The sequence below is a fragment of the Brienomyrus brachyistius genome, chromosome 22 (assembly GCF_023856365.1).
Source record: "Brienomyrus brachyistius isolate T26 chromosome 22, BBRACH_0.4, whole genome shotgun sequence".
Taxonomy (NCBI): Eukaryota; Metazoa; Chordata; class Actinopteri; order Osteoglossiformes; family Mormyridae; genus Brienomyrus; species Brienomyrus brachyistius.
In genome coordinates, this window is record NC_064554.1 from 5,604,580 (window position 1) to 5,628,865 (window position 24,286).

Below are 24,286 nucleotides of genomic sequence, written 5' to 3' on the forward strand. Positions count from 1 at the left end.
CGATGACTCAACTTAACTTAACCGTCAAGCACTGACATGCTGTACATTATCAAGCCACCCTGTGGTTCCCACATAACAACAGCAAGCCATTCATGACTGAGAATCGAGCATTTAGGAGAAAAGCAGGAAGGGTCCACAGTGAGTCTCCCTATCTAACGTCAAACCTTCCAGGACAGGATGAGGGGACGAAGTGCAGGTGTGTTGACTCTGTCAGAAATGAGCGTGATCTGATAGAGCCAGAGCAGCCAAGGACCTCTGAGGTACAACAAGGCGAGAGAGAGAGAGAATTACAGGTGAGTACAGACCGATGGGAAGAGGCTGCCCCTCAACCGCAGGTCCTGAGATGAGAGTTTGTGAGAAAGGAAAGGAAGAGTAGGAGGAAGAGGAGGTCCCAGCAGCAGACCTGAGGACGACGTTGCCGCTGCACTTCCCACGTCCTGAAAGGTTTCAATGCTTTTGTGTTCCTGGATTCTGATCATCATGCATTTTCTCAAAACAAACTGTTTTAAATCTGAACACAAACATGTTTTCCTCCAAGACTGAAAGTGAAAAAGAAGGCACTCAAAGTTATTGTGCAATAACTGGCAAATGTTCATAATTCTCAGAAATCTGACCCCAAAAGAAAAAAAAAACAACCTGGAAAAATAGACAGGCTGTCCTGCACAAAGCGACTGAGCCCCCTCTGTGGATGGACAGATTTTGTGCGGACCCTGAGTGGGGGCCATCGCTGACAGAGGAGGGGGAGGGACAGGGGCTTTGTGTGCAGCCCAGCACAGTAAACCGACATACCAATAATATGCTTTTATCTCCTTTGAAATTGTAGCAGAGATTCCCTTGGGTAGGCTCTGCAATACTGCTCCCCCCGCCCCCCCCCCCCAACCAGGAAACAACAATCAATAACATCTGCGGAGATCAATGCTCTGCAAAGGGGGGCTAGAAAGGGATATTAATAAAAAATCTAAATTTGACAGAGAGGCTGGTCGTAATGTACACAAGTCGACGAATAGAGAGCAGCTAAAAAGTGCCACTGTTGCCACCTAGTGGCCACAGAAAGATACACATCCCTCATACTCGTGTGTGAAAGGCAGCAGGACCTTGATCTCCCCCAGTGCCCGGTAAATATGGTGCTCACATGGGCTGATCTTCTTGATGGCCATCCGTAGCTTGTTAATAATGCCCTTGGCTGAGCTGGTAGGAAACAGGAATAGACGGTGTCAAGCTGAGAAGACGCATCTCCTTCCAAAACTGGATGCTGTACTGGCTTGGATCTGCTGAGCCCCATTCAGGTGTCAAACCAACATCTGTAACCATGCCACCTACAGATCTCATCATAACTGCGATCAGACTGAATGAAGCAAAATAATTGAAATGTTTAAAAAATAGTATCATTATGAAGCCCTGAACAGTGTGGTCAGAACACTTGAAACTTTTAACACTTGAAATGCTTAAACCAACAAATACAGCCCACAGGATGTCACTTCCTTGCTTCGATAATTCAAGACTCGAAACGAATGAGTGGAATGGTTCTGTGGGAAGCCAGGCTTCCTTTTATCACCGATTATGTGTTGTTCCGAGAACGAACTACACAAGACTACAGCGGACCCTGTCTTCGTATCGGACGTTTCGGGGCCTCGGTTTCTATCGTGGCATCACTAGTGAGAGCTGCGAGTGAGCGGACTCCCATCCAGAGTCTCCTCTGCCTTGCCATCTTCAGGCTTGTGGAGAATCTGCACTACAAGAAGAAAGTTTGGACTTGCTACTACGGATGTTATTAGTCACTGTATATCTCTCTGATGATTTGATACGCTGTACCTACAAGTCTCTTGTAATACTGCCATTCATATTTAAACGTCCTCTCCAACTGTAATGAGAAAAAACACATTTCTATCAAAATACAAAATTACACCCGGCAATAGCTACTGCAGAACTACAATACCCATAAGCGCACGCTAGGAACGCTCACGGTCTCTTCCTTGTTCTAATCCTACCGTAGTATTTTTAAATTTAATAGCGTGTCTCTGCGTTTTTAATCAGGCCGTTTTACTTTAAGCATCGGTGCACTTTGGATATCGGTATTTGGTGGCCGCATGTTCCTTCCGCGTTGCAATGACGTTGATGGAGGCGTAGCCTGTCCGGCATCGCTCAGCTTCCTTAGTGAATGCAAACAAGCAGGGCAACTCGTCCGGTGTGTGTTGGTGGGTGATGATACGGGGCAGCGCGTCGTGGGCCGGCCCGGTTCGACTTGCTCTTACGACACTGTTTGCCCTGCGGAGCTCTGCTTACTCGGCTGGAGGCAGGTAAGAACAACACGACCGACCCGAGCTGAGCCCTTTCAACATGGGTAGCACAAACCTCTGCGTGTGTTTTTGGCAAGGCGTTTAGCTGTGTTGTTTTAATCGATGCATTGCTTGTAATTTATGACACCATTATACCTGTTAACGTTTCGGTACAAATCTTGACCCATCTGAAATGTCTGGTTCGTTGATCTGTTTTAAAGATACGCCTAGTTCTCGTTTAACCGGTGGCGTACCTGTACCGTTCTTTCTCGCCCTTTGTTGGAAGCAGCCCTGCTCTCTGGTGTGCCATCTCCCCCGGATCTCTCCGTAAGAGCCTCTTAACTGCCGTCCCAAGTGACTGCGCCTGGGCTACTACTCAGGTTTCCATGTCGTCCACCCTACACATCAAATCCAGAAGCCCAGTGTATCCTGGCTCACAGACCTCCAGGTTCCCAGTGCCAGATGACAGAGTGAAGTGGGAGACGGAGTGGCCAGAGTACCGGCCGACCGTCTACACCGCCGCGGCCGTGCTAGCTCAGCCGGAATGGGCTGACCCTGACGTAGGGTGAGCACCAGGGGAATGGCTGCTGTTTCACGGGGCAGCTGATGGTCAGCCATAGTTGAGCTTGCTTCTCTCGCCATAGATCATTCTGTCCCCAGTTCAACGTCCTGGATGGATTGGTAGATCGCAGGAGCCACGAGGGAGAGTACAGGGTGCTGGACGGAAAGCCACTGTAGGTTCCATACCCCCTGCGCTCAGACACCCGGGTAGCGCCACCATATGGTCGCTCAGTCTCAGCTCCTCTTAATTTTCCTCTGCAGAAACCTGCGTGGCCGCACTGGATTGACTGGGAGAGGCTTGCTGGGACGCTGGGGTCCAAACCATGCAGCAGATCCGATAGTTACCAGGTGGGAGCGCCGATCCCCCTTTTCCTACTTTTCTTGATGGGGAAAACAGCGAGCTGACCGCGATGCTTTGTGTCTGACAGGTGGAAGAAGGATGTGGGTGGTCAGCCCGTGGTCAATCCCCGCTCTGGGCTCCCGCTTCTTCAGTTTGTTTCCATCATGAGGAAGGACTGTGGAGAATGGGCCATTCCTGGGGTAAGTCTGTCCTCGGTCACTGTGCACGTGGGGACGACAGCCGCTACGGCAGTGTGATTTGCGTGAGACTGGGCCGTAATCATAGCGCCGTGCTGAGGTTTGCCTCTCTTCCAGGGGATGGTCGACCCGGGGGAGCGTGTCTCCCTCACTCTGCAGCGTGAGTTTTCAGAGGAAGCGCTGAACTCCCTGGCTGCCAGCCCCCAGCAGAGGGCGCTGCTCCGCCAGCGCATCGACAAGCTCTTCAGTTCCCCAGGCCTGCAGGTGGCGGCAGCGAGCCCCGCGCGCATCTTCCACTCATGTGCACACACATCTGCACTTGTCACATTTCTGTTCCGTCCATCACAGGTCTACAAAGGTTACGTTGATGACCCCCGAAACACAGACAATGCTTGGATGGAAACGGTGGCTGTGAACTTCCATGATGAAACAGGTCATTAGATTATATGTACATTTTTTTTGTAATAATGGCCAACTTTGGATTAGTGTCATGTAAAAAGTACAGGTTTCTAAAAAAAAGTCCAAGAAATTTTCTGTTGTGTTTATAAAGCTGCTTTCCCTGTAGTAATGAGTGACTGTCATTGTCACCTCCCAGGGGACAGTGTGAGCGAGCTACCATTACAAGCTGGGGATGACGCAGGTCAGGTGACCTGGATGGACCTTGACTCCGCCCTTTCTTACTATGCCAGTCACTCCCACTTCCTGGAGATGGTTGCCAAGGAAAGACAAGCTCACTGGTAACTCCCCACTGTAAAAGTGACAAAGGTCAGAACCGGGGAAATATGGCAGGTTGTGTGTGTGTGTGTGTGTGTGTGTGTGTCCACGTGGAAGCAGCCTAACTGTAACCCTGTGTGTGATGGCCATGCTCAAGCTGCCCCCTACTGGCTGCTTTTCGGAATCAGGAAATTTTGCTAATTGGTTAGATGCGACGGATGTCACAGGTGGATCCATCATCATTCAAACCAGATGCAAAATTGATATTGAGATCAACATATCACACACAGGCGCCTGTCAAACATTTGTGTGCATGTGCATGTGTAGAGTGGACGTCTTTGTTTCCATGGTCTGTAATCTGTACTGGTTAATGTGAACATTCGTCCTGCTCAAGATGGTTACCAGTCACAGGGTAAAATAATAAAGGATGAATACAGACATCTTCTTGACTCTGTCTGGTTCACCATCTTCGGTCGCAGTAGCTTTTAACCTCCATCACTGTTAGTTGAGATGTTATTTCATGATGGGGGAGGGAGCATATTTTTCATTAATAGCAAGGGCAGGATAATGGATCGACTTTAAATGGAATAATCTCTTCCAATAAATTTAAACGTTGCCTAAGGAACAGCCTCAAATGCAGAACTCAGCTGTTGGGAGACGGATATAAAGAGTAATAAGGCAGATTAGTGGGAACAGACAAGTTTTATTCCACAACAGAAACCTCTCTAGTGTGTGATCAGAGTTTTGTTTTAACATAAAAGACTCGGACGGAATCAGCCATCCTCAAAAAAATTTGCTTCAAAGTGCTAAGCGACATTAATGGAATTGGTCAGAGAATGGAGAAATAGCAGCGTGTTAGTGGGTAACAGGGCGCAGCTTGTCAGTGAATGGGCTGCACAGAATGTAAACGGTAAACGGCAGGACAGCGTCATAAATTCGCTCCACGGGTCACAGGGAGCAGAAGTAGTTGTGGACGGGGAAGGAGAGGGCGACTGAGAGCGCGATGCCGAGGCTGTCTCCCACGCTGGCAGCGGCCATGGCAAACTCCCGCTTCCGGTCTCCAGTCTGGGGGGAAGGGGGGGAGGTGCCATTAGAGTGAGGGTGAACACTGACACCATGATCGACGTCGCGCTGCCGGGCATCAGCGAGAGGCAGAGCTCGGAGTGCCAGCCCACTGCATGCTTCTAAGCCATTAGCATATCTGGCCCAGTGATCCATCTTTCATTCTCCACAGAGAAAATATCGAATGACCTGACATCATTTTTTAAGTTTCACCTGCACCAGCTCATGTGGTGTCACCTAAGCCTCTGGCCCCCAGGTAATTTAAGTTTTGGGCCCAGCTCACTCATTTAACCAGCGCTGTGGGGAATTACAGCCTGCCGGTAAATAAACTCACTGGGAAAGACGGAGGAGAGGTAAGGAGCCCACGCTGATTACAGCACATTTCTGCACTCGCCACACGGTGAACCACCTCAGGGATGAGAACCTGAGTGCAGCCGTGCAGTTGGTGAGACCTCAGCACTACTCTAGTCCGAATGAAACAGTGCGAGTTCTTTTTCTGAGGGCTGGAGTCCCAGTCCAGCCATCAACCTCCAAAGGACCTCCTTGCAGGGCTGGATGTTGAGTAACGTCATACGCAGGACAAAGCAATTGCAGATTAATGGCCCAATGGTGTAGGATCACTCCTGACATTCAAGGGATTCGAACCAGCAACCTTCCGATTGCTATCTTACACCCTCAGAGCCACTATTCTGCCCACTGGGAATATCTCTCTCTAGGAATTAGGTGGGAAAAAGACAGACCCCACAAACATTTCAAACTACAGACGCAACCTTAAGTAGCTGATAAAGTGACTGATGGGGGAGGGAAAAGAGACTGACCTCCTTGCTGATGAAATGAAAGGTGTTGACATACGCGGCACCCCCCAGAAGTCCTTCGTAAGCGACTATCACGAAGACGAGGCTGGCGTTGGACAGGAAGTGGTAATAAACCGCGAAGAAGAGCAGCATGGCGTTGATGCACTGCAAGCAAGCAGGCAGACAGGGAGATTAATGGCGTTGGGGGCTCATGGGAAAGAGTGGGAGGAGCCTCCCGGTCTCACCTGCAGCACTGACATCAACCAAACCCAGCGGATCTTCACACAAAACAGGGAGGAGCGGGAGATGAACACACCAATCTGATAGATAGTCTGGTACCTGGGACAGAGATTGGCGATGTGACTAATGGACCTTTTCAGAGCATCCAGCAAACGGAGTCAGAAGGCCTACCGATACTGACCAGCGGTACTGCTCAGCATGGGACAGGGAAAAGTCTGGAAAGTACAGCAGTTCCAGCTGCAAGAGGAGACAGACATGTCACTGTATGTCCCTCGTCCCTCATAAGGCATACAGCAGCTGAACGGCAAACTCACCAGGCCCTGGTTGATGAAATACTCGGCGAAATAGACGACACCCAGTGGAATGATAAACCGCAGCAGATCCTACAGGAGACGGAGGCAGGGCTCAGCGCACCGAGCCGGCAAAGCGAGACGGCACCAACATCCTCGTGGGGACTTACTCTCAAGATGGCAAGTCTGTCTTTGTAGGTCAGTGGGCCCTGGCTGTCCTCTGCTATGGACAGGGGGGTAAAGCACAGGTCACAGGATGTTTCGGGGCTTTCCAAACTCCCCCCACCTCCTGAGAGCCCCGCCTACCTGGTGCTTCCCCATCCCTGATCTCCTCGTCCTCCTCGTCCTCCTCGCCACTCACCAGGGGGCGTCTCTCCTGGTTTGCGTTCGGCGTCGTCAGGTGACCTTCTTCCGGCACACAATGCCATTGTGGGAATGAGGCCGGAAACACCAGCAGCAAATAATAGCTGAGACAAAGATATAGGAAGGGCAGAAATCAACAGAGTGACCCTGGAAAGCTGCTCTATGCTCCCACATTCTATGCGGGCGACGAGCCTCAGAACAGCAGCTCACCTGGCAGCCATGATAATGGGGACCACCAGCATAACCAGCAGGGTTTCCCGCGGCGAGAGGCCAAGTTGAGTAAAAGCTGAGTACAGAAGTGCCCCAGCCACCCCTGCTCCGCCGGTACCAGAGCCCCAGCCCCCCAGCACAAACCTGACAAGGAAGGTATGCATGGACATGTTGGCGAGGAGCAGAGACAAAGACAGTCGAGAAACTCCACACACAAGATAGAGGGGGGATTTGAACCCCCGGCCCTAGCGGTGTTGAGCAACAGTGCTACCCACTGAGCTACCCTGTCTACCTATAAGTGATGCCCGGCAGTACGACGCCAATCATGGTGCCAGTGTTTCCCCCTCAATCAATAAACCAATTTACTAATTAAGCTTCAGAAAACCTAGAACCACACATACTTCTTCCAATAGGCCTCATTTTCAATTAGGCAGAGATTAAATGATGGCAGAATGCAGTAGTGACTGTGCAGTAACCTACCTGGGGAAGAAGACTGTGAGGGAGAGGAAAGACAGCTCTCCCAGCCCCGAGCTAATGCTAGCGAACACCACCCCTGAAGAGGACGAAGTAGCCTTGCATGAGGACATGATTCTCACTACAAGTATAACTTTTAGGGCTGCGCGATAATTAGTGCACATGCGCAATAATCACATCGCATTTGACAGCAACTTTGTGTCTGTTAGCACAACTCAAGACAACACCATCAAGTTATTTTACACACTCTGTCGGTAGATAATAAGTTCTATTTGGCTATAATGTAGTTCGGTTAATTTTATCTCGCTCTGTTTTATAAACATCGCAGTTTTACTCGTGGATATTTCGTCGCTATGTGATATCGTGGAGCAATAATTTTTAATTACATATTGTATATACTCGGTATATTAATCATTCTGAAATGAAAAATAAGCATTAAGTCAGAGAGAGCAACAGTACCCAGAATACTCATGGCCACGGTGGAAGAGAATGACACCAACAGGAAGCTGGCGGTTGCCGTGGCAATACACATCAACACACGGAACCTGTCGAATGAGGGATTTGAAGAAAAATATGAAGATTATGGTCAAGGCGTGACGGACTAAACAATCAGCGAAGCTCAATGGTGAGAATGAAAGCGGTTTACCCATAAGGGAGCTGGTGGATAAAGAAGGGTGCGACTGCTTTGATGAGGAGAGTGGGAAGAATGTCAGCCAGAAGTACCGCCTGAAATGAATAAATCACATGAAAATGGATCCCACAGTGTAGCTGCCTGGAGCTTCAACGCAATGTCTTTCCAGAGTGCAGGAGATTTACCGCAGTGGAAACAGGGTTACAGTCGTAGCTGCTGCTGCTGCTGCTATTTCCGCGATCCAGGTGATAGGAATGCGCAGCTGTCTGTAAGTCAGGCCATGAAGAGGTGGGGGGTTAAAACCTTTCCACCAGAATAGAGATACGTGTTTTTAACACGTACGTTTGTGTCATGTATTTTAAGAAAGGCAATATATAAGAAAAACAGAGACTTTAACAGGGCTGCCAACTTTGGTCAGCTGGCTGGCGTGAGATTTTCAATTCGAGACAAGTATGCACACATATTCACATGTATGTAACAGTTTCGATACGATTACGATATAGCTAATTTTAAGTCTATAATGTAATAATATAGATTATTGCGTGTCTGATAGCGTGAGTGTCACGACAGATCTTCCCACAGCACTTCATTGCGGCATCTCACGTAGGTACAGACGTGGTCAAATGAGACAGGAGACAAACCAAAATTCCCATAAAACTGCGATTTCTCAGTGCGCGTGTGAAATTCACGGAGGTGCGTACAGGCTCGGTGCCGTTGGTCTCCTGCTGCTTCAGGATGTCGTGCGCCGCGCTCAGCATCACCACGTAGGCGAAGTTGTTGCACAGCCCAAGCCACCTACACAAAAACAAGGCATGTTAAGGGGTCGCGAAGTAAGTTAGTCCAGACCTGTGAACAAGCACACGTCGCTTCCATGTACATATTAATACAAAATATAATACAAAAACCTCACCAAAACCCAACTACATTTCTCCAGGATATCCAGCGACCTTTTAACGACACAGAAAATTGTGAAACGTTAAAAACAAAGACCTTGACATCCATCCATGTGAGAGAATCGCACGACAGCAAATCAGGCACTGACATTACCCGGATAACATCCAGACATGTTAAACCTCACCTTCACCCTCAAAGAGCCTTCTTTCTGTTCTATCCATGATTGAAAATGCTTCCCTTTTCTCAGTGACCTGCAGCGACAAATTAAAATCTCCGATCACCAAAACCGAATACGATATTGTGAGGAAGTCTCACGCATCGTGATAGTACATTCCATTACTTATCCTATTCCCCTTAAGTGTTTTTTATAAGTGAAAATAAAATAATGTCATCCGGCTAATAAACTCTGACTTGGGTTGGCGTATCTTTGAAATGCGTCCGACGAAAGTGCTGCACTCACAATGTTGGTTCCGCGTAATTTTGTAGCCAAAAGGTCCGCGATAAAAACAGGAAATAACACTAACAATTGTATCATTACGTCAAATAATGTCATATGCTTAACTATAACCATTCCATATATTACACACAAAGAATGTGGAACAGGGTACAATTGCCAAAGCAAACATAAGCAAGAGTACACCCTATCAGTGGGTAAGCACTTAACTAAACTACAAAAACACCACCACCTCAAGCATCCAGTAAATTCTGAGAGGTTTGAGTTCATATTTGCAGAGACATTATGCCACAAAAATAAGTATTATAAAAAGGACAAAACACAGTGGATGGGGGGAAGAATAATTTATTTTCCAGTGTACAGTATACAATGTTTTATGGTAAAATTCATTCCCACAATAGATTTCTGGGCAATAGAAGGCACATGCTTTAGGGAATTACATACACTGCAAGTGAAACGTCACAACTGGCAGGAAGCACGTCCACACCCGGACGCGTTTACAGACAGGACGCATGGAAGTGGATATCTCAAAAAATACATAATGTGACACATTTGACCCTTTCCTGCTAAACAGAAACAAAAGGTTCTCTAGTGACTCCACACTTGGAAGAAACAGGAAGTGGGAATGGGGTGGCAGACTTTGGAAAAGGAGCTGCTTAATTGAGTCGAGGAGGAGTGTGGCGGCTGGACTCGGAAGTGGAATGTTCCGGGTTCAGTATGCGTGGTTGGCCACAAACAGGGACTCTCCTGCTGCGGCACTTTTGTCCCCAGAGGTCACATACTTCCCAAGGGCAGCCTGGTTGTTACTCTGTGAGACACAAAAAGGAGGGTTGAGGACAATCAGGAGGACGCAGGTGAGCCAATCAGTCAGCTGAGAGATGTCATGTGACCCCGGACACCCATGCCTGAGTGTGACATACCAGGGCCCTCTTAATGTACTCCTCCTGGCAGGCCTTGCCGTTCTCCTTCTTGCCCCCCCAGGCCTTGAGGGCAGAGGCCTGCAGAGCACGGCCGTACGAGAAGGTGAGAGCCCAGGGCTTGTGCAGGGGACACTGGTTGATGGCATTCAGGTTAATGGAGGCCTCCTCCTCACTCTGACCTCCAGACAGGAAGGTGATACCTGGAACAGGAAAGAGGCATGAAACCGGCTCCGTCTGCTGCATGTTCTGATCCTTCTGTTTTTTTTACACATTGTATATATATATATATATATATATATATATATATATATATATATATATATATATATATATATATATATATATATATATATATATATATATATATATATATGTCTGTGTGTGTCAGTGTATGAAGGCACAGCCTGTGTGTGACTCTCACCAGGAACTGCAGGGGGCACTGTGCGGCGGAGGGCAGTGACAGTTGCCATGGCAATCTCCTGAGAGCTGAACTTGTGAGAGCAGGAGTGTCCGGCTGTCACCATGTTGGGCTTCAGCAGGGTGCCCTCCAAGTAGACATGGTGGTCAGACAGGGCCTTGTAGACCGCAGCCAGGACCTTCTCCGTCACGTACTGGCAGCGCTTCAGGTCGTGGTCGCCGTCAGGCAAGATCTCGGGCTCCACGATTGGCACGATGCCATGCTGAGGAGGCAATCGAAGCGACGGTCACAAGACCCGGGCATGTCAGACTCAGGGACAGAACGGTGCATATGTAACGGATGGCTCTACTAGTTTATGATGTTTGGATTTTCTTTCCCCTGCCCTTGGCATGGAAGACCAGTAGGGGGCAATGTCTACCGTCTATGTCCTTTGGAAGTGAGTCTCTGGGCTCAAACAACAGCTGGGCCACCAGTCAAGGCTATATGCTTTCTGTTGTTTTTTTAAATTTCTTACTCAATTCTAGATTATTTCAGAGTCGGGTTCTGCCTGGCTGCCGCCCATGTATGACTCACCATCTGGCAGATGCTGGCGTATCTGGCCAGGACGTTGGCATTCTCCATGATGGCCAGGCTGGACGGTGTGGTGGGGGTGATCTTCAGCACGCAGCGCCACTTGGCAAAGTCAGCGCCATCCTTCTTGTACTGCGCGCAACGCTCATAGAGCCCGTCCAGGCCTAGGAGAAGCCGAGATGTTACCATCACCGCGTTTCGCATGCCGGCTACTTGGCTTCGCACGCATATCTGTCTGCGCTGTGACTGTTTATTGCCGATGAGTAAGCAGAGATGGAACAGTTATGCAAGCAGAGAAGTGTGGACATACAAACGGTCCCTCTCACCCTGGGTGGTGGTCTCGCCATTGGTGCCTGCCAGGGGGACCACGCCCTTGTCCACTTTGATCCCCACCACCATTCCCTTCTCTTTGATGAGCTGGGGGAAGAGCTTGCCACTGTCATCTTTCTGGTACAGCGTCTCGTGGAAGAAGATGACCCCACCGATGCAGGGGTTGACGCGTTCGTCGGCGGTGAACAGCAACTGCCGGTACAGCCTCCGGTTCTCCTCCGTGTTCTCGGCGTTGATGCTCTGGAAGCGCTTGGCGACGCTGCCTGTAGGGGGCACATCATCAATGGTATCTCTCCTTGAAATGTCACATGGATACTGAGGGGTGAGGTGCTTAAATACGTCTGACTGCTAAATCCAGTAAAGCCAGAGGGGGCGCTGTTGTTGGAAGCTGCTCCAGCAAAATATGCATTTGATTGGAAATCAAACTCTAAGTCACTTGGAGGTAAATGCAAAGACAAACCAGTGAAATAATGAACGTAATCTGCTGCCACGTCCTGATTCAGTGTCTTTCCTTGTGTGAAAATAAGGTCTCACATCAGGTAAGACTGCCTGTCATCCAAGTTACTGTTAAAAAGATTTCGTTCTGTTATGGCATCATTAATGGACGGACCCAGGATTAGTGTTTAATCGCCTGCTTACCCGTGGATTCATCAGCGGCGAGAATGCCCTTCCCAGGGGCCACGATCCTCTGGGCAATGTCACTGAGCTCCTTCTTCTGCTCAGTGCTCAGGAAGGGGTAGGCGTGCGGCATGGTGACCCTGAGGGTGGGAATGATACCCCGTTAGCGCCTGCTTGACCGCACAGCGGGCAGGATTGTTATACGACTTCGGGGATGACACGAACTTTTACATACCGAAACAGGTGATTAACGAGGGACAGTCCCGATTTCATTCGGCTTACACGTTTTAAAAAATCTTTTAAAGAGGCACTATAGGTATGATTTTCTTCCCAAGTGTACAATACTGAATTACATTTCGCTGCAAATATTCGTATTATATGTTAATTCACATATTAATATAACTTTTTCTTACAGATTTTTTCTGTGCTGATAACGAACATTATGTAATTCCGTGGATGTGGAAAACAGATATTTAGTCTTGTATTAATATTTTTGCTCCAAGTCTCTATTATGTATATTTATACATACGGATGTTTTTTTCTTTAATAAATACGCCTCTGCCCTTGGCATTGCATCAGTATGACCTTGTTATCCTGTTCCGGGAGTTGAAGCTTGAAACCGTTAGTTAAAAGACGAAGAAAAACACTTCTCAGCGAATTGAGATGCTTTTACCTAAGATGCCGCCCTTTAGAAAGAAAAACAGTTATGTGTACGAAAAGATGCCAAGACTCACCAATAAACTCGCTGCTCAAAGAGGAAACGTCGAAGTAACACCCCAAGGAGAACAGAGGAAGTGAAATGTAACGCGCTTTAAGACCGATATGGAAGACACTCACATGGTCCCAAAGAGAGACGGACGGGAAGTAGGGAGGGCGCTTGTGACCATATTTGAAATTTTATTGGTCAGTTAGAATACAGTGAAAGTGGATTGTTCAATCACAGAGCAAACGCGCGATGATGGACGTGAGGTCTACGATCGACTAAGCAAACGCAGAGGGGTTGGTTAGATTGCGCAAGGGGCGGGGCGAGCGGGGGGGGGGCGTGCATTGCATACGGAATGAGGAGTACGTGATGCTCCGCACACTTTCGGTACGTGCGACATGAATGTGCCTGCTGTGGTTAAGTGGATGACGGTATATATATATTTTTTTACATTTTCCATTTGTAAAAGGTGAGAGGGACGTGTTATAATGGAATTTTACAGCAGAAACTATTTGTTATACTTCAGTGTGACCAATTACACCAAAAACAAATTCGGATTGTACATGGCGAATATATCAGATTCTGATAATGATTAGAATTACAATTTTAAGAAAGAGAAAATATGGGCTATCGCTGCCAACACTAATGTGTGATTCACAAATTGGTTGTGGTGGGTGTGTGTAAAAATGTGAATAAAACTTGCGGCAACACTTGATTGAGCACAGAAACTAAGTAATAAGTCATGTACAAATCATGAACAAATATAGTTGCTACTTGAGATAAAAGATGCGTCACGGTTCATTAATGCTGAACAAACACGAGATCAGTAATTTACTTGCGTTATTCGTGACTTGTTCCTTCAGTAGTTAATTCAGTAGTTCACGAAAGTTCACAAAATGAACATTTGTAATAAATATATTGTGTTTGAGGTAAAACGTCACGATTCATTAATGATGAATTAACATGAGAGCAGCATGTAACTAAAACTTAGTTTGTAGTTAATTAATACACAAGTAATAATATACTACTATATTATTTGTGCCGTCAAGCAAAGTGTTACCAAAGTTGCATTAAAGGTTACTGGAAATGATACAAACTGCAGTTTATCACAGGCTAAAAAGTAATTGTGCGACACTCTGAAGTACACCTCCATTTCCATTTGGTATAAATGTAATTTTCATTTGTTCTCTGCCTCTCATACACACACACACACACACACACACACACACACACACACACAGATATATATATAGGCTGAATAGTTGCATGCTATGGGCTGTTGAGCAGGGCCCTTAACCACCAGCTGTAGGGGGGGCTGTACTGTTACCCTGTACTGTGACCCCCAAGCTATGGAAAGTAAGACTGGGTAGGCAAAGAGAAGAATTTCAATGTACTTGTACTCAAGCTTCTGCAAATGGCAAATAAAAGATGATGGTGATCTCCATATTGTATTGGGTTTGATTCCTAAAGTGCCTGTTCCTCAGTCCCATTTTTAACACAGGTGTAAATATAGATTCTTGAAAATGTTGCAGCTCATGATGTGACCTCTGCGGTGTCCAAGAGATGTGGAAGTGCTGTCCTTTATGCTATTTTTGTCGGTAGGGAGTGTATGTAGATCAATCGTTATTAACTTTACTACTCATGGATAATGGCCGCGTCATCTGGCTTTTTGCTTCATTTCACATATTGTCGCATGTTTGGTTTATGTCTGCGGTCATTTACTCTGCATTACACCCACGTGCTTCTTAGCTCTGCCGTTTTCTGTTAAAGATCATGGGTCAGGATTAACTGCATCATTAATAAACGCAACTGTCACAGCACAGACACTATATAATAATCAAAAAGGAACCTGATTTATCACGACTATCTCGGCCATGTGTCGTGTGACTCAGACATTTGAACGTATGTTGAAAGTAATTATTAAGAGTATTAAAGCATATATCAATGTTATTCCTTTGTGAGAAGCGAGAGCCTGGAAAATGTCTTCTTTGAGACTTACCTTTGCGGAGCAGCGACGAGAGAGGAGAGCTTTTGGGAAAGTAGAGAGAGGAAAGTAGAGCAGGGGGAGATCCAGAAGAGACGCCCGCGACAGGCAGCTGCGCGTGGCCAGTATTTATCCTCCCACTCTGACCCTTCACATTTGAACGGCTTGGGCTAATCTTAGCGCCGGCCAGCAACCGGAGAAGGACTGTGACATTCACAAAGAAATTCTGCGGGAGAATAGTAAGGGCTGTCAGACACTGTCAAAGGGCAAAGCCAAAAGGAAGACAGCCGCAGAGGATGGCAGGGCGAAGAATTAATGTGGAAAGGGATGTAGGAAATGCATGGAAGGCACGTTCATCTTCTGCTGAGACTCTCCTGATGTTCAGAGGCGGCCCAGTTTCAATCTGATGCATTTACACACCGAATGGATCCGATTCGTCAGCAGGCAAAATGCAAGAAGTAACAGATACACCTTATTACTCTCTACAAGGGACAATAACATTTTATTGGTTCTTACGAAAGCACCATTAGTGCTAATCCTTCATGCTTTTCTCTTCTTTCTGGCTAGGTTGCGCAAATTATTTTTTTTCCACCAAATGCATTTTCAGTTCATAGAGCAGATATCGCTAAAGTAAAATATCCATCTTCCATACTTTACCAAGGCCAGCCTGCAGTGTGATTGGAGCCTGTCCCAGGATATACAGGGTACCAAAAAAGGCAGCATCTTGGATGGGATGTCAGTCTCTCATAGGAGTCAAACTCACGAACCAGAAGGTAAAAAGCAACAGTTCTAACCAACGTTCCGCTAACAGCCAGCACGTGGAAAGGAAAATTCTATTTTTTTTTGTAAAAAATTACAATAATGGCAAATACATGAAAATGACAAGCTAGAGATGAATTAAACATTTCATGTCATATCTTGAAACATGATAAAAACAGAAATCAAACATTTAATAAAATACACATGCATGTGTACTGCTGTACAACACTGACCTCCAAAATTATACAAGTTTCTGTTTTTAGGCATGTGGGGGGAGGTGTACAATTTTTTCCACTTGATTGGAAAGAAAATAGCCCTTACCAGGTTTGAAACAAAAAAAATATTCAAAAGGATGCAGGAGTTACAAGGCTCTGAACTCACAAAAAAATAAAAATCACTGAAACTACACATTAATGTCAATCACTTTTAATCAGCTTCTTTCATAAAAATAACTTAAGGTATACCTGAAGTGTACCTGTAAAATGTGTAGAGTATTTTGGGGGACTTTTCAGAGGATTTCTCTGTTGTCTTGCACGATGAGGTCCAGGCATACCACTGGTGAAGTTTGCCGATGGAGATGGAAAAATGTGGTGAAACTGAAGGGTGATATTGGAATTGACATAAGGATGCTTGTGGGAACAGCAAGGTTGCAGAGTGAGGTCAGTAAATCCAACCCAACAGATCTGGCTGCCTGTGGGCCTCTGGAGGTGGACTTAGTCCTGTCCTACCGGAACTTGATCTCAAAGCAGAGACAGTTGATAGAGTCACAGTCAGGGGGCTGGCAGGTGCAGGCACAGTCCCACATGGAGCACTGAGGGAGACAGGGAGAGTGGTGAGCATGTGACACAGACCACCGGGTGGTGGGGGGGGTGGCACCTCACACAGACCACCGGTGAGAGGTGGATGGCACTTTACATAGACCGCCACGCTGTACAGTGGTTCACACAGACCACCAGGGCAGATGGAAATTTACACAGACCACCAGTGAGAGGTGGATGGCACTTTACATAGACCACTGGGCTGGACAGCAGTTCACACAGACTACCGGGGCAAACAGCAGCTCACACAGACCACCGGGGCAGACAGCTCCTTACACAGACTAAGGCTGGATGATATACTGCTATTATATCGCAGACGTGCAATAAACACCAGGGCTTCAGATGACAGGCAAAGCATGTGGCCGGACACCAGCTTTTTGGTACTATATGGAAGTTTATGCCCATAATTGGCAAGCAGATTAGAAGTACAGCTAAAATATCAATGAGATGTGACACCCAAAAGTTAGTAATCTGTATACATTTACTGTCCGGCTAAATGTTCCACCTATCATCGGAAGCTCTGGTGATCATTGCGCACGCGCAAATTAATATCGATGTATCGGCCATCCCAAACACAGACCACTGGGGGGACGACACCGGACACAGACCACCTGGGCGAATGGCACCTCACACAGATCAGTGGGTCAGACCGCACCTCACACAGACTGCAGTAATATCACCATGAAAATGATCATGACTATAATTATCACCAAACAAAATATTGCCACTGGAATCAATAAAAGTTCATCTTAATCTTTAAATTCTGTATCATTAGCAGTATAATTACTAATCTTTTGAATACCATTATTTTGCGGACCCTTAACACCACAACATCCTCTGGCAAAACACTGAGGATCTCACATCCTACTCATGCTCGCTGCAGCCTACCAAGGACACGGGAATGAAGGGATGAGGGGTGACTCACTGAAGGGGAGGGGCAGGTTTGGTCGAGGCACGTATGCAGCGATGGCAGACGGCAATCACACGTCTCGGCGCACACTAGACAGTATTCACAGGGGCTGGTGCTGGTGCAGCAGGTGTTGCACTGTGGCGAGCACTGAGCCTGTAACACAGAAAGCACACATGACAAACAGCGTCTCCCATCGTTTTTGAGACTCTAAAGCAGTTGTAGCATCTAGTGTCAAAATTACGGTGCTATAAGAGGCACAATTCTGTAACAGAGGATATAAGCATACTGACATCCCACCTTTGGTGGACCTTATGCCCAGGGCTGCCTGGGATAAGCTGTAGCCCAACAAAACCCTGCACTGTATACGCGATTGGAAGATGTATGGATGGATGGTGAAGTTAAACATGCAACATGAAACCAGAAACACAGAGTAACTACGGTCACTCTAGCATATTGTGTTTTAGAACTATAAGTTATGTACAATTCATCACAATCATAGTGTGCAATGTATTGACTATAATTCCCTCCATTTTCTATACCTGCTTGTCCTATGCAGGGTTGTGGGGGTCTAGAGCCTACCCCGGAACCCATGGGCGCAAGGCATGGAATAACTCAGAAAGGGGGGGGGGGGTCAACCCATGGCAGGGGATGCACAACATTCACGCAACTCCAATTCACCTTAGCATGTTTTTGGGTTGTTGAGGGGAAACCAGAGAACCTGGAAGAAACCCCCCAAAGACACAAGGAGAACCTTGGTTGCAGCCCTACTAAAGACTAAAATATGTTTAATGTAACTGTTTTACAAGTATAAGCAAGCAATCTATCAAAACAATGATATGTCACATTATGATCAGATTTCAATTTGGAGTCACAGGAAAAATACAAACATAATAGACCACAGGTATTGGTAGGGTTAGAGGCCGTGTGAGGTCCACATTATTACGAACAAACTAGTTATTGTGGGATTGTCAGAAAGCCTGACCGGCACTGTACCTTGAGACAATGTCGGCACCACAGTGCCACCACCAGGAGAACCATATAAATGCTCACTGCAATCAATAATACTGCAGGAAGAGGAAGTGAGAGAGACCACTGGGGCAATACTGCCTGCCAGGGTGAGGGGAAAAACAGCAATTTATTTACTTAACAATACACTTAATGCAACAAATTCACTCAGCATAACAATAAAATCTCATTAAAAATGTCAGAATATATGGATGCACATATCATAAGGACACCAACGATGTAATGATTTAAGGGACATTCCTGACAATCATACAGACCAGTGTTTATCACACCGGTCCTCGGGGACCTCTAGACGGTTCATGTTTTTGCTCCCTGTTGAGTGATTGCATTGAAAGTATAGCAGCACAAATACTAAGCATCACATACCAGGTAAGAATAAAGTCAACCACAGCAACATCCTTTCCTGATCAGCATTGTGGTAAATTTATCAGTAATATAGATAAGCAGTAGTGGTAGTCTCTTAAGAGCTTTCATTCAAAGTGCGTTGTGCCGGCGCACAAACGTGGTCTGTTTGGCAGGAAGCTGGGAGGGAGCTTAAACGTGGACCGTTAGGGGGTTTTAGAGGACCAGGCTGACAAGGAGCATTGTAGTGTCCTGCTCCCGAGAGCCTTGCTTAGTGTGGCCACGCGGGTCTCCATAATGACTGCTTAGCCTCCTGGGTAAGATGAGACTACTGCTGCCTTATGGAAAAGCAGGATTCGAGTTTTACCACAGTAGTGTCCTGTGCTAAGAAACAATTTACCTGCAACTCTAAGAATCATCAGCTGTTAACCTTAAGTGAGTCGAACACATAAAGCAACTCTATGCAAACCCTTACCGCGCAGCATCTGCGTCGATAAACTATACTGCCACAAGGCTAATCAAGAAAGGACGCTGCTGTGGTTGGTTTTGTTTTGTACTGGTACACTTCTAATAAAACCTCTCAAGAGCTTTTATTTTAACCGTAATTTTCTTCACCGTAAGAGTACTTCACAGACAAGACCCTATTTGAGCAACATGTTATCCGGCTTACCGTCATTATTCTCGTCTCCTCTGTATTTCAGTCCACTTACATTGACGCTTCACAACAGAAACTCGATGGAAATAACTGCGGGTGAACTAACAATCCGACTGGAATTGCGCACAAACTTGGTGCATTAATACAAATAACACATATTTTACAAGCAGAGGAAACACGAAGACGAAAGCAGCACAAAAACAAACGGCAGAATCATTGCTCATTACATGGTAAAATTCACAAAGATTTACACGTTGCAACATAATTAAGTGGTTACATATTTTGACTAGGTTAATTTGGTACATGAATTGAAATACAGGAAACAACGCCGTTGTTTTGCAATCGTATATACTGACCACCTCTCCAAATTAACAACCTTACATTCTATTAGGTAAAGATAAAAAAATAGTTTACTTATATTTATAACGAGGTTCAGGCCGCGTATCTACTAAACTGCACGCTGGCTCCTCGGACGAAGTTGTCATAGAAACACGTTTCAAAGAGAGTGCGCACGGTGTCCGAAATGGGACAATAATCATCTCTAACGCAGCGAGTCTTCTGTTATGAAATGGAACGCAATCACAAGGCTTCCAATCCGCATAACAGCCGTATTTCTGTGTTGTTCTAGAAGCCACATTTCTGACCATATCATAATACAATAAACTTTGTTTTTCGCTCTCAAGGCATAGCACCTTACAAAAAAAGAGAAAAAACAAATGTGTTTACTAATAAATCTGTATTTTTTTAAATAAATACTTGCAAAAATGCAATGATACCTAAAATTATTCTTTATAATTAACTGTTGAATATACATCTCTCAACTCTACGAACCGCAAGAATTTTAAGAGCAGTGCAACAATTTTGCAATATGTGTGCAGGGGCATCAAAGGAGCGTGGATACCATAATAGATTAAGGGGGCCAAGTACTTTTTTCAGAGGGTCGGGGATACCTAACTACTACCTTGATGAATATGTCACATTTTTTTTCTACAACGCAGTGTGGGTAATTGATACTGAAACTGGGATCTCCTGTGCACCAGTAAAGTGCCTAATGTACAGATATTTTTAAGTTGAGAAGTTAGAAAGAGATTACAGTGTTGATGTGAATTGCTGCAGCAGAGCTGGTAGGGAGATTGGTAACAGTACTCTGAAGGAAAGTGGTGAACTGAGACACCTTAGGGTCATCATCTGGAAAGAGGTGGCTTTGGTGGTGCCAGAGGTGTTGGTCGTTATAACTGCGGCCTGGAACCAGGTGCTCCCCTGTTTACAGAGTAATGGGTCACCTGCATCACCCTAAGGTGAGGAGAGAGAGAGAGACACACACACAGGAGGAGACTGATTACAGTACGACCGGAGCTGCATGCGCAGCACTGCTGAGGAGTGAATGACAGATGCAATTTATGAGCATCCTTACCTGCTGCAACTTCACAGCTGTAATACAGATGTCTGAGGAAGATGCACTGTTCCCACAATGTACCACTGTTGTATTCTGCTGCTGAATATCTGGGACCATCATAAGAAATTATGGTTCTCTCTGTTATTTTAGCATGAATGCAACATACAAAATTATGCTTTTCTCATTAAGTATGACCATTTCATATAATTAGTGCAGTGTGATACAGACACACTGGTTCACACATGGTAACACACTCACTCACCCACGGCCTGGTTGCTGCTCCATCCCATCCCCCAGTACTGTGTCCCACCAATGAAGGTGATTTTGCCTGATTTCAGGCACATGGGCTGGATGTAGTCAGTCGGGGTCATGCTTGTGGTCCAGTGGAGTACAGTGATGTTAGCACATGGCAGGTTGCTCAGACTAATGTCAGACACCCCTAGTGACTCATTCATTCCCAGAACCACTGTCCAATGGTGGCTGTTGGACTCTGAAATTTGAAAAAGATCTGACAAATACCTTTTGAGTTATGAGTAATAGAAAAGAGTGTCTGTTGCTACCACCATGTGGCGCTGCTTCCATTTTGGTGTTGTCTGAAAATTTGATTGTATCTGAGAAAAGCTGGAACCAATGTAAAGTTTGAAAAACCTGTCAAAAAAAATCTATCAAATACTTTCTGGGTTATCACGCTAAACAAGATTACCGTGTGTGGTAGTGATGGACCTGTTCCACAACCGTACATATTCCCTGTCTGGAGAATAGAACAACCTAAGAGTTGGAAGGGAAATTAGAGACATTTGGGAAGTTTTGGGAGGAGTTGAAATATGTAATACTTTATTGCAGGCTACACTGTTGTCACATTCCACCCCAATGGAGATAAATGTCATAAATCCAGGTTGGTTGGTGGTGATGATAGACATGATCCAGGTCTGATGACGAGACACCCTGGTGTAGATTCCTGGGGATTTGGACAGGATGCATTCCTTGCCTGTACTTACAATCCCAGCCTGGATCCAGAAACACCCCTGCTTGGTCAGTACTTGACCTCCTGGGTCTCCCTGCGCAGGTGGAAAAATAATTTAATTGAAAATTTGCGGGTTATGCTTAAAAGCCATGGCCGTGCCAGGTACCCAACTAGTTTAAATGAACTAGAAATTCTGCAAAGAGTGGTCAAATATTCAGCCAGAATTATGCCCGAGGCTTGCTAATAGCTACCAAAACGTTCTGGTTGATACCTGTTGTACTTGTGTATGTAAACTCGTGATCACAACTAAAATGTGTTTTTGTAAAGAAAGCGCCATCTCATGGCAACACCCTGCAAGTGAATAAATGGGCGGGTTTAGACGAGAATTTAAGCACACCCCCAGAAGGAGGGGGGTTAATTCGATTGGCAGGCATGCATCTGTGACTTACATTTTTAGCAAACTCAAACAATGCGGCTACAGCCTATAGTGTGCCATATAACAAATATAATTTGTTGTGATGATGCCAGGGGACAGTTCGGGCAGTTGCACTGATAGGAAAGGAGGTTAACCCACAATCTACGTGTACCTACCTTATCGTTTCTGCTGCTCTGTTCCCCAGCTGCCATAACTTTTCTCGTACTTCCACTTCGAGGAGCGAGTCTTCGGGCGGGGAGATCTTCTCCAGGATGTCCCTCGCCTGGGTAGCAAGGGCTCGTGCTGCGGGGTCCTCTCAGACCTGGGGCTGCCGCAGCCAATAGATTAGCTCGTCCGTTAAATCGAGGTACAACACCTCAGTGAGGGGAGGCATCTTCTTGTCAAGTCCGGTCATTCTCTTCATGCACGAGTGGGAGTCGAGTGAACACTGAGTTTAATTCGGGAAGCCCATGCTCAGGAACTTACAGTGATGTCACGACATTAATGACCGGACTAACGAAAGGCAGCCAAACACGGGCTTACATACACCACAGTAATTAACATGACGAGGAACCGCCGGGAACACGGGGATTCCACACGAGGTAGAAAGGGGGGCTTGACACACGGGATCGGACGACCGGGGCGTGACATCACCAGGCATCGGCCATGCATGACAGAAAACAATGCAGGTAGGGAACTGTAGAATGCAGTGCAATCAGTCATAATGTCTGTCACATTTTCCACTGCAACAATATACTTGCTAATCTTCTCTCACAATAGTAATTTCACTGGTATGCGACTTTGTTACTTTGATGGGCATGTTGAGCAACATACCCAAAATGCTTTCATCTGTAATGTGCTAAAGACAACAGGGTCTTGCAACACTGATTCTACATGGGACTGTCCAGTGATCCAGCATTTCTGGAAGCTTGTCATTCATATGTTATGTGATCTTACAGGGCTACACTTTGACATGGACCCTTGCTTACTATTGGTTAATGATGACTCAACGTACCAGTTCTCATTACGTGATAAAAGAGTGTTAATGTCAGGCTTTACAGCTGCTAAGAAAACCACACTACAGCGATGGATACACCCAGATACAAACCTGAAGCAATTTTGGATTGTCTCATTCTATTATATTGTCTGTTTAGAGTATACAACTGCAAAGATTAATAAGGCAGAGGCAATCACTGTAAATGATGGAGCAATATAGCTGCTGCTCTTAAAGAGCTTCCTTGAACCTTGAGTCGAAAAGTTGTGTTCCCCTTTCTTCCTTTTCTTTTTTTCTCCTTTCTCTTACTGCTTTTTTGGTCACTTATTCTTGTGGTATCTCTGTCCTGTATGTGCCTTCTGACAAACTGACAGAATGACAATAAAAATATAACCACAAATAAGAAAGACAACAGACTCATGCCAAGCTGCAGGCAAAACTATACATACAAGTGCAAGGAAACAGTTCAGTCCTTTCAATCACAAGACACAAATGTTGGCCTAATGAATGTCCTAAAGTTCCATCTCACACAACATGCCACTTGCTCCCTAATAAACATGCAGAGGTCTAAGGTGTTCATTGTTGCGATGATTACTTTTGTTTCCCTAGTGACCCGCTTGATCACAAATCCCATGCTTTTCAGCAAATTCACATTGATATATTTAGCAGGTACTTTTGTCCAAAGCGACACCCAGAGAGGCAAATGACACATTGCAGACATACATCCTGTCAAGGTGTCAAGTCAGCTATGCATAAGTACGTTCGCATGAACATATTAAAACGACCATGCAAAATAGTGGATGACATGATTCAAATCAGTGCGAGACAGGGAGATAATCATCCAGCTGTATGAATTTCATGTGATAATCATGGTGAATTTCTTTGTGTATCATAGTGTCAGTTAAGTAATAGCACACAAGTACTCAAAAGGGCAGGACCTTGAGGGTACATGCCTTGTAGCAGC

At 45.9% G+C, this 24,286-nt stretch overlaps 4 protein-coding genes and 1 long non-coding RNA gene across 8 annotated transcripts; 1 reads left to right on the forward strand and 4 right to left on the reverse strand.

Annotated features, from left to right (window-relative positions):
- Positions 1–1,922: 1,922 nt before the first annotated feature.
- On the forward strand, positions 1,923–4,528 carry nudt9 (nudix (nucleoside diphosphate linked moiety X)-type motif 9). The gene is made up of 8 exons (XM_048991747.1): positions 1,923–2,297; positions 2,566–2,841; positions 2,921–3,010; positions 3,099–3,185; positions 3,266–3,377; positions 3,492–3,638; positions 3,723–3,807; positions 3,970–4,528. Exons 1-8 carry the CDS (start codon positions 2,203–2,205, stop codon positions 4,113–4,115), a joined length of 1,038 nt encoding a protein of 345 aa, XP_048847704.1. The 5' UTR covers positions 1,923–2,202; the 3' UTR covers positions 4,116–4,528.
- A 243-nt stretch (positions 4,529–4,771) lies between these two features.
- On the reverse strand, positions 4,772–9,491 carry cln3 (CLN3 lysosomal/endosomal transmembrane protein, battenin). Of its 2 annotated transcripts, none has more exons than XM_048991746.1 (15): positions 9,231–9,491; positions 9,063–9,099; positions 8,854–8,947; positions 8,338–8,418; positions 8,168–8,247; positions 7,981–8,066; positions 7,528–7,600; positions 7,048–7,191; positions 6,781–6,941; positions 6,645–6,694; positions 6,499–6,567; positions 6,366–6,421; positions 6,190–6,283; positions 5,969–6,109; positions 4,772–5,153 (listed from the first exon to the last, which is right to left on the reverse strand). In XM_048991746.1, the coding sequence occupies exons 1-15, from the start codon at positions 9,265–9,267 to the stop codon at positions 5,037–5,039; spliced, it is 1,320 nt and encodes a 439-aa protein (XP_048847703.1). In that variant the 5' UTR covers positions 9,268–9,491; the 3' UTR covers positions 4,772–5,036. The 2 variants fall into 2 exon arrangements, with proteins under 2 accessions (XP_048847703.1, XP_048847702.1); XM_048991745.1 differs by having other exon boundaries at positions 6,645–6,697.
- A 338-nt stretch (positions 9,492–9,829) lies between these two features.
- LOC125717946 (fructose-bisphosphate aldolase A) lies at positions 9,830–15,203 on the reverse strand. 2 transcript variants are annotated; one of them, XM_048991341.1, is made up of 7 exons: positions 15,059–15,203; positions 12,378–12,496; positions 11,735–12,001; positions 11,412–11,572; positions 10,842–11,100; positions 10,421–10,620; positions 9,830–10,308 (listed from the first exon to the last, which is right to left on the reverse strand). In XM_048991341.1, the coding sequence occupies exons 2-7, from the start codon at positions 12,487–12,489 to the stop codon at positions 10,213–10,215; spliced, it is 1,095 nt and encodes a 364-aa protein (XP_048847298.1). In that variant the 5' UTR covers positions 12,490–12,496; positions 15,059–15,203; the 3' UTR covers positions 9,830–10,212. The 2 variants fall into 2 exon arrangements, with proteins under 2 accessions (XP_048847298.1, XP_048847299.1); XM_048991342.1 differs by lacking the exon at positions 15,059–15,203 and adding an exon at positions 13,091–13,244.
- A 693-nt stretch (positions 15,204–15,896) lies between these two features.
- Positions 15,897–20,053, reverse strand: si:ch211-198p11.6 (uncharacterized). Of its 2 annotated transcripts, XM_048991343.1 has the most exons (4): positions 19,569–20,053; positions 18,524–18,637; positions 17,546–17,683; positions 15,897–16,613 (listed from the first exon to the last, which is right to left on the reverse strand). In XM_048991343.1, the coding sequence occupies exons 1-4, from the start codon at positions 19,572–19,574 to the stop codon at positions 16,527–16,529; spliced, it is 345 nt and encodes a 114-aa protein (XP_048847300.1). In that variant the 5' UTR covers positions 19,575–20,053; the 3' UTR covers positions 15,897–16,526. The 2 variants fall into 2 exon arrangements, with proteins under 2 accessions (XP_048847300.1, XP_048847301.1); XM_048991344.1 differs by lacking the exon at positions 18,524–18,637.
- Positions 20,054–21,766: 1,713 nt separating this feature from the next.
- LOC125718387 (uncharacterized) lies at positions 21,767–22,884 on the reverse strand. The gene is made up of 2 exons (XR_007384823.1): positions 22,505–22,884; positions 21,767–22,007 (listed from the first exon to the last, which is right to left on the reverse strand). It is a non-coding gene; the product is annotated as an uncharacterized LOC125718387 (long non-coding RNA).
- Positions 22,885–24,286: the final 1,402 nt, after the last annotated feature.

Bases quoted from the DNA above. Each gene is read 5' to 3' on its own strand.
- nudt9 (XM_048991747.1), top strand. From the start codon at position 2,203: ATGATACGGGGCAGCGCGTCGTGGGCCGGCCCGGTTCGACTTGCTCTT. The intron at 3,011-3,098 runs GTAGGTTCCATA...TTTCCTCTGCAG, and splicing joins GTGCTGGACGGAAAGCCACT to AAACCTGCGTGGCCGCACTG. The intron at 3,186-3,265 runs GTGGGAGCGCCG...TGTGTCTGACAG, and splicing joins GCAGATCCGATAGTTACCAG to GTGGAAGAAGGATGTGGGTG.
- cln3 (XM_048991745.1), bottom strand. From the start codon at position 9,267: ATGGATAGAACAGAAAGAAGGCTCTTTGAGGGTGAAG. The intron at 6,698-6,780 runs GTAGGCGGGGCT...CCCTGTCCATAG, and splicing joins CAGGGATGGGGAAGCACCAG to CAGAGGACAGCCAGGGCCCA. The intron at 6,568-6,644 runs GTAAGTCCCCAC...CGTCTCCTGTAG, and splicing joins ACAGACTTGCCATCTTGAGA to GATCTGCTGCGGTTTATCAT.
- LOC125717946 (XM_048991341.1), bottom strand. From the start codon at position 12,489: ATGCCGCACGCCTACCCCTTCCTGAGCACTGAGCAGAAGAAGGAGCTC. The intron at 12,002-12,377 runs GTAAGCAGGCGA...TGCCCCCTACAG, and splicing joins CGCCGCTGATGAATCCACGG to GCAGCGTCGCCAAGCGCTTC. The intron at 10,621-10,841 runs GTGAGAGTCACA...TTCCTGTTCCAG, and splicing joins AGTGCCCCCTGCAGTTCCTG to GTATCACCTTCCTGTCTGGA.
- si:ch211-198p11.6 (XM_048991343.1), bottom strand. The intron at 17,684-18,523 runs GTACAGTGCCGG...TCTGTGTTACAG, and splicing joins GGTGCCGACATTGTCTCAAG to GCTCAGTGCTCGCCACAGTG. The intron at 16,614-17,545 runs GTGAGTCACCCC...TGTCTCCCTCAG, and splicing joins AAACCTGCCCCTCCCCTTCA to TGCTCCATGTGGGACTGTGC.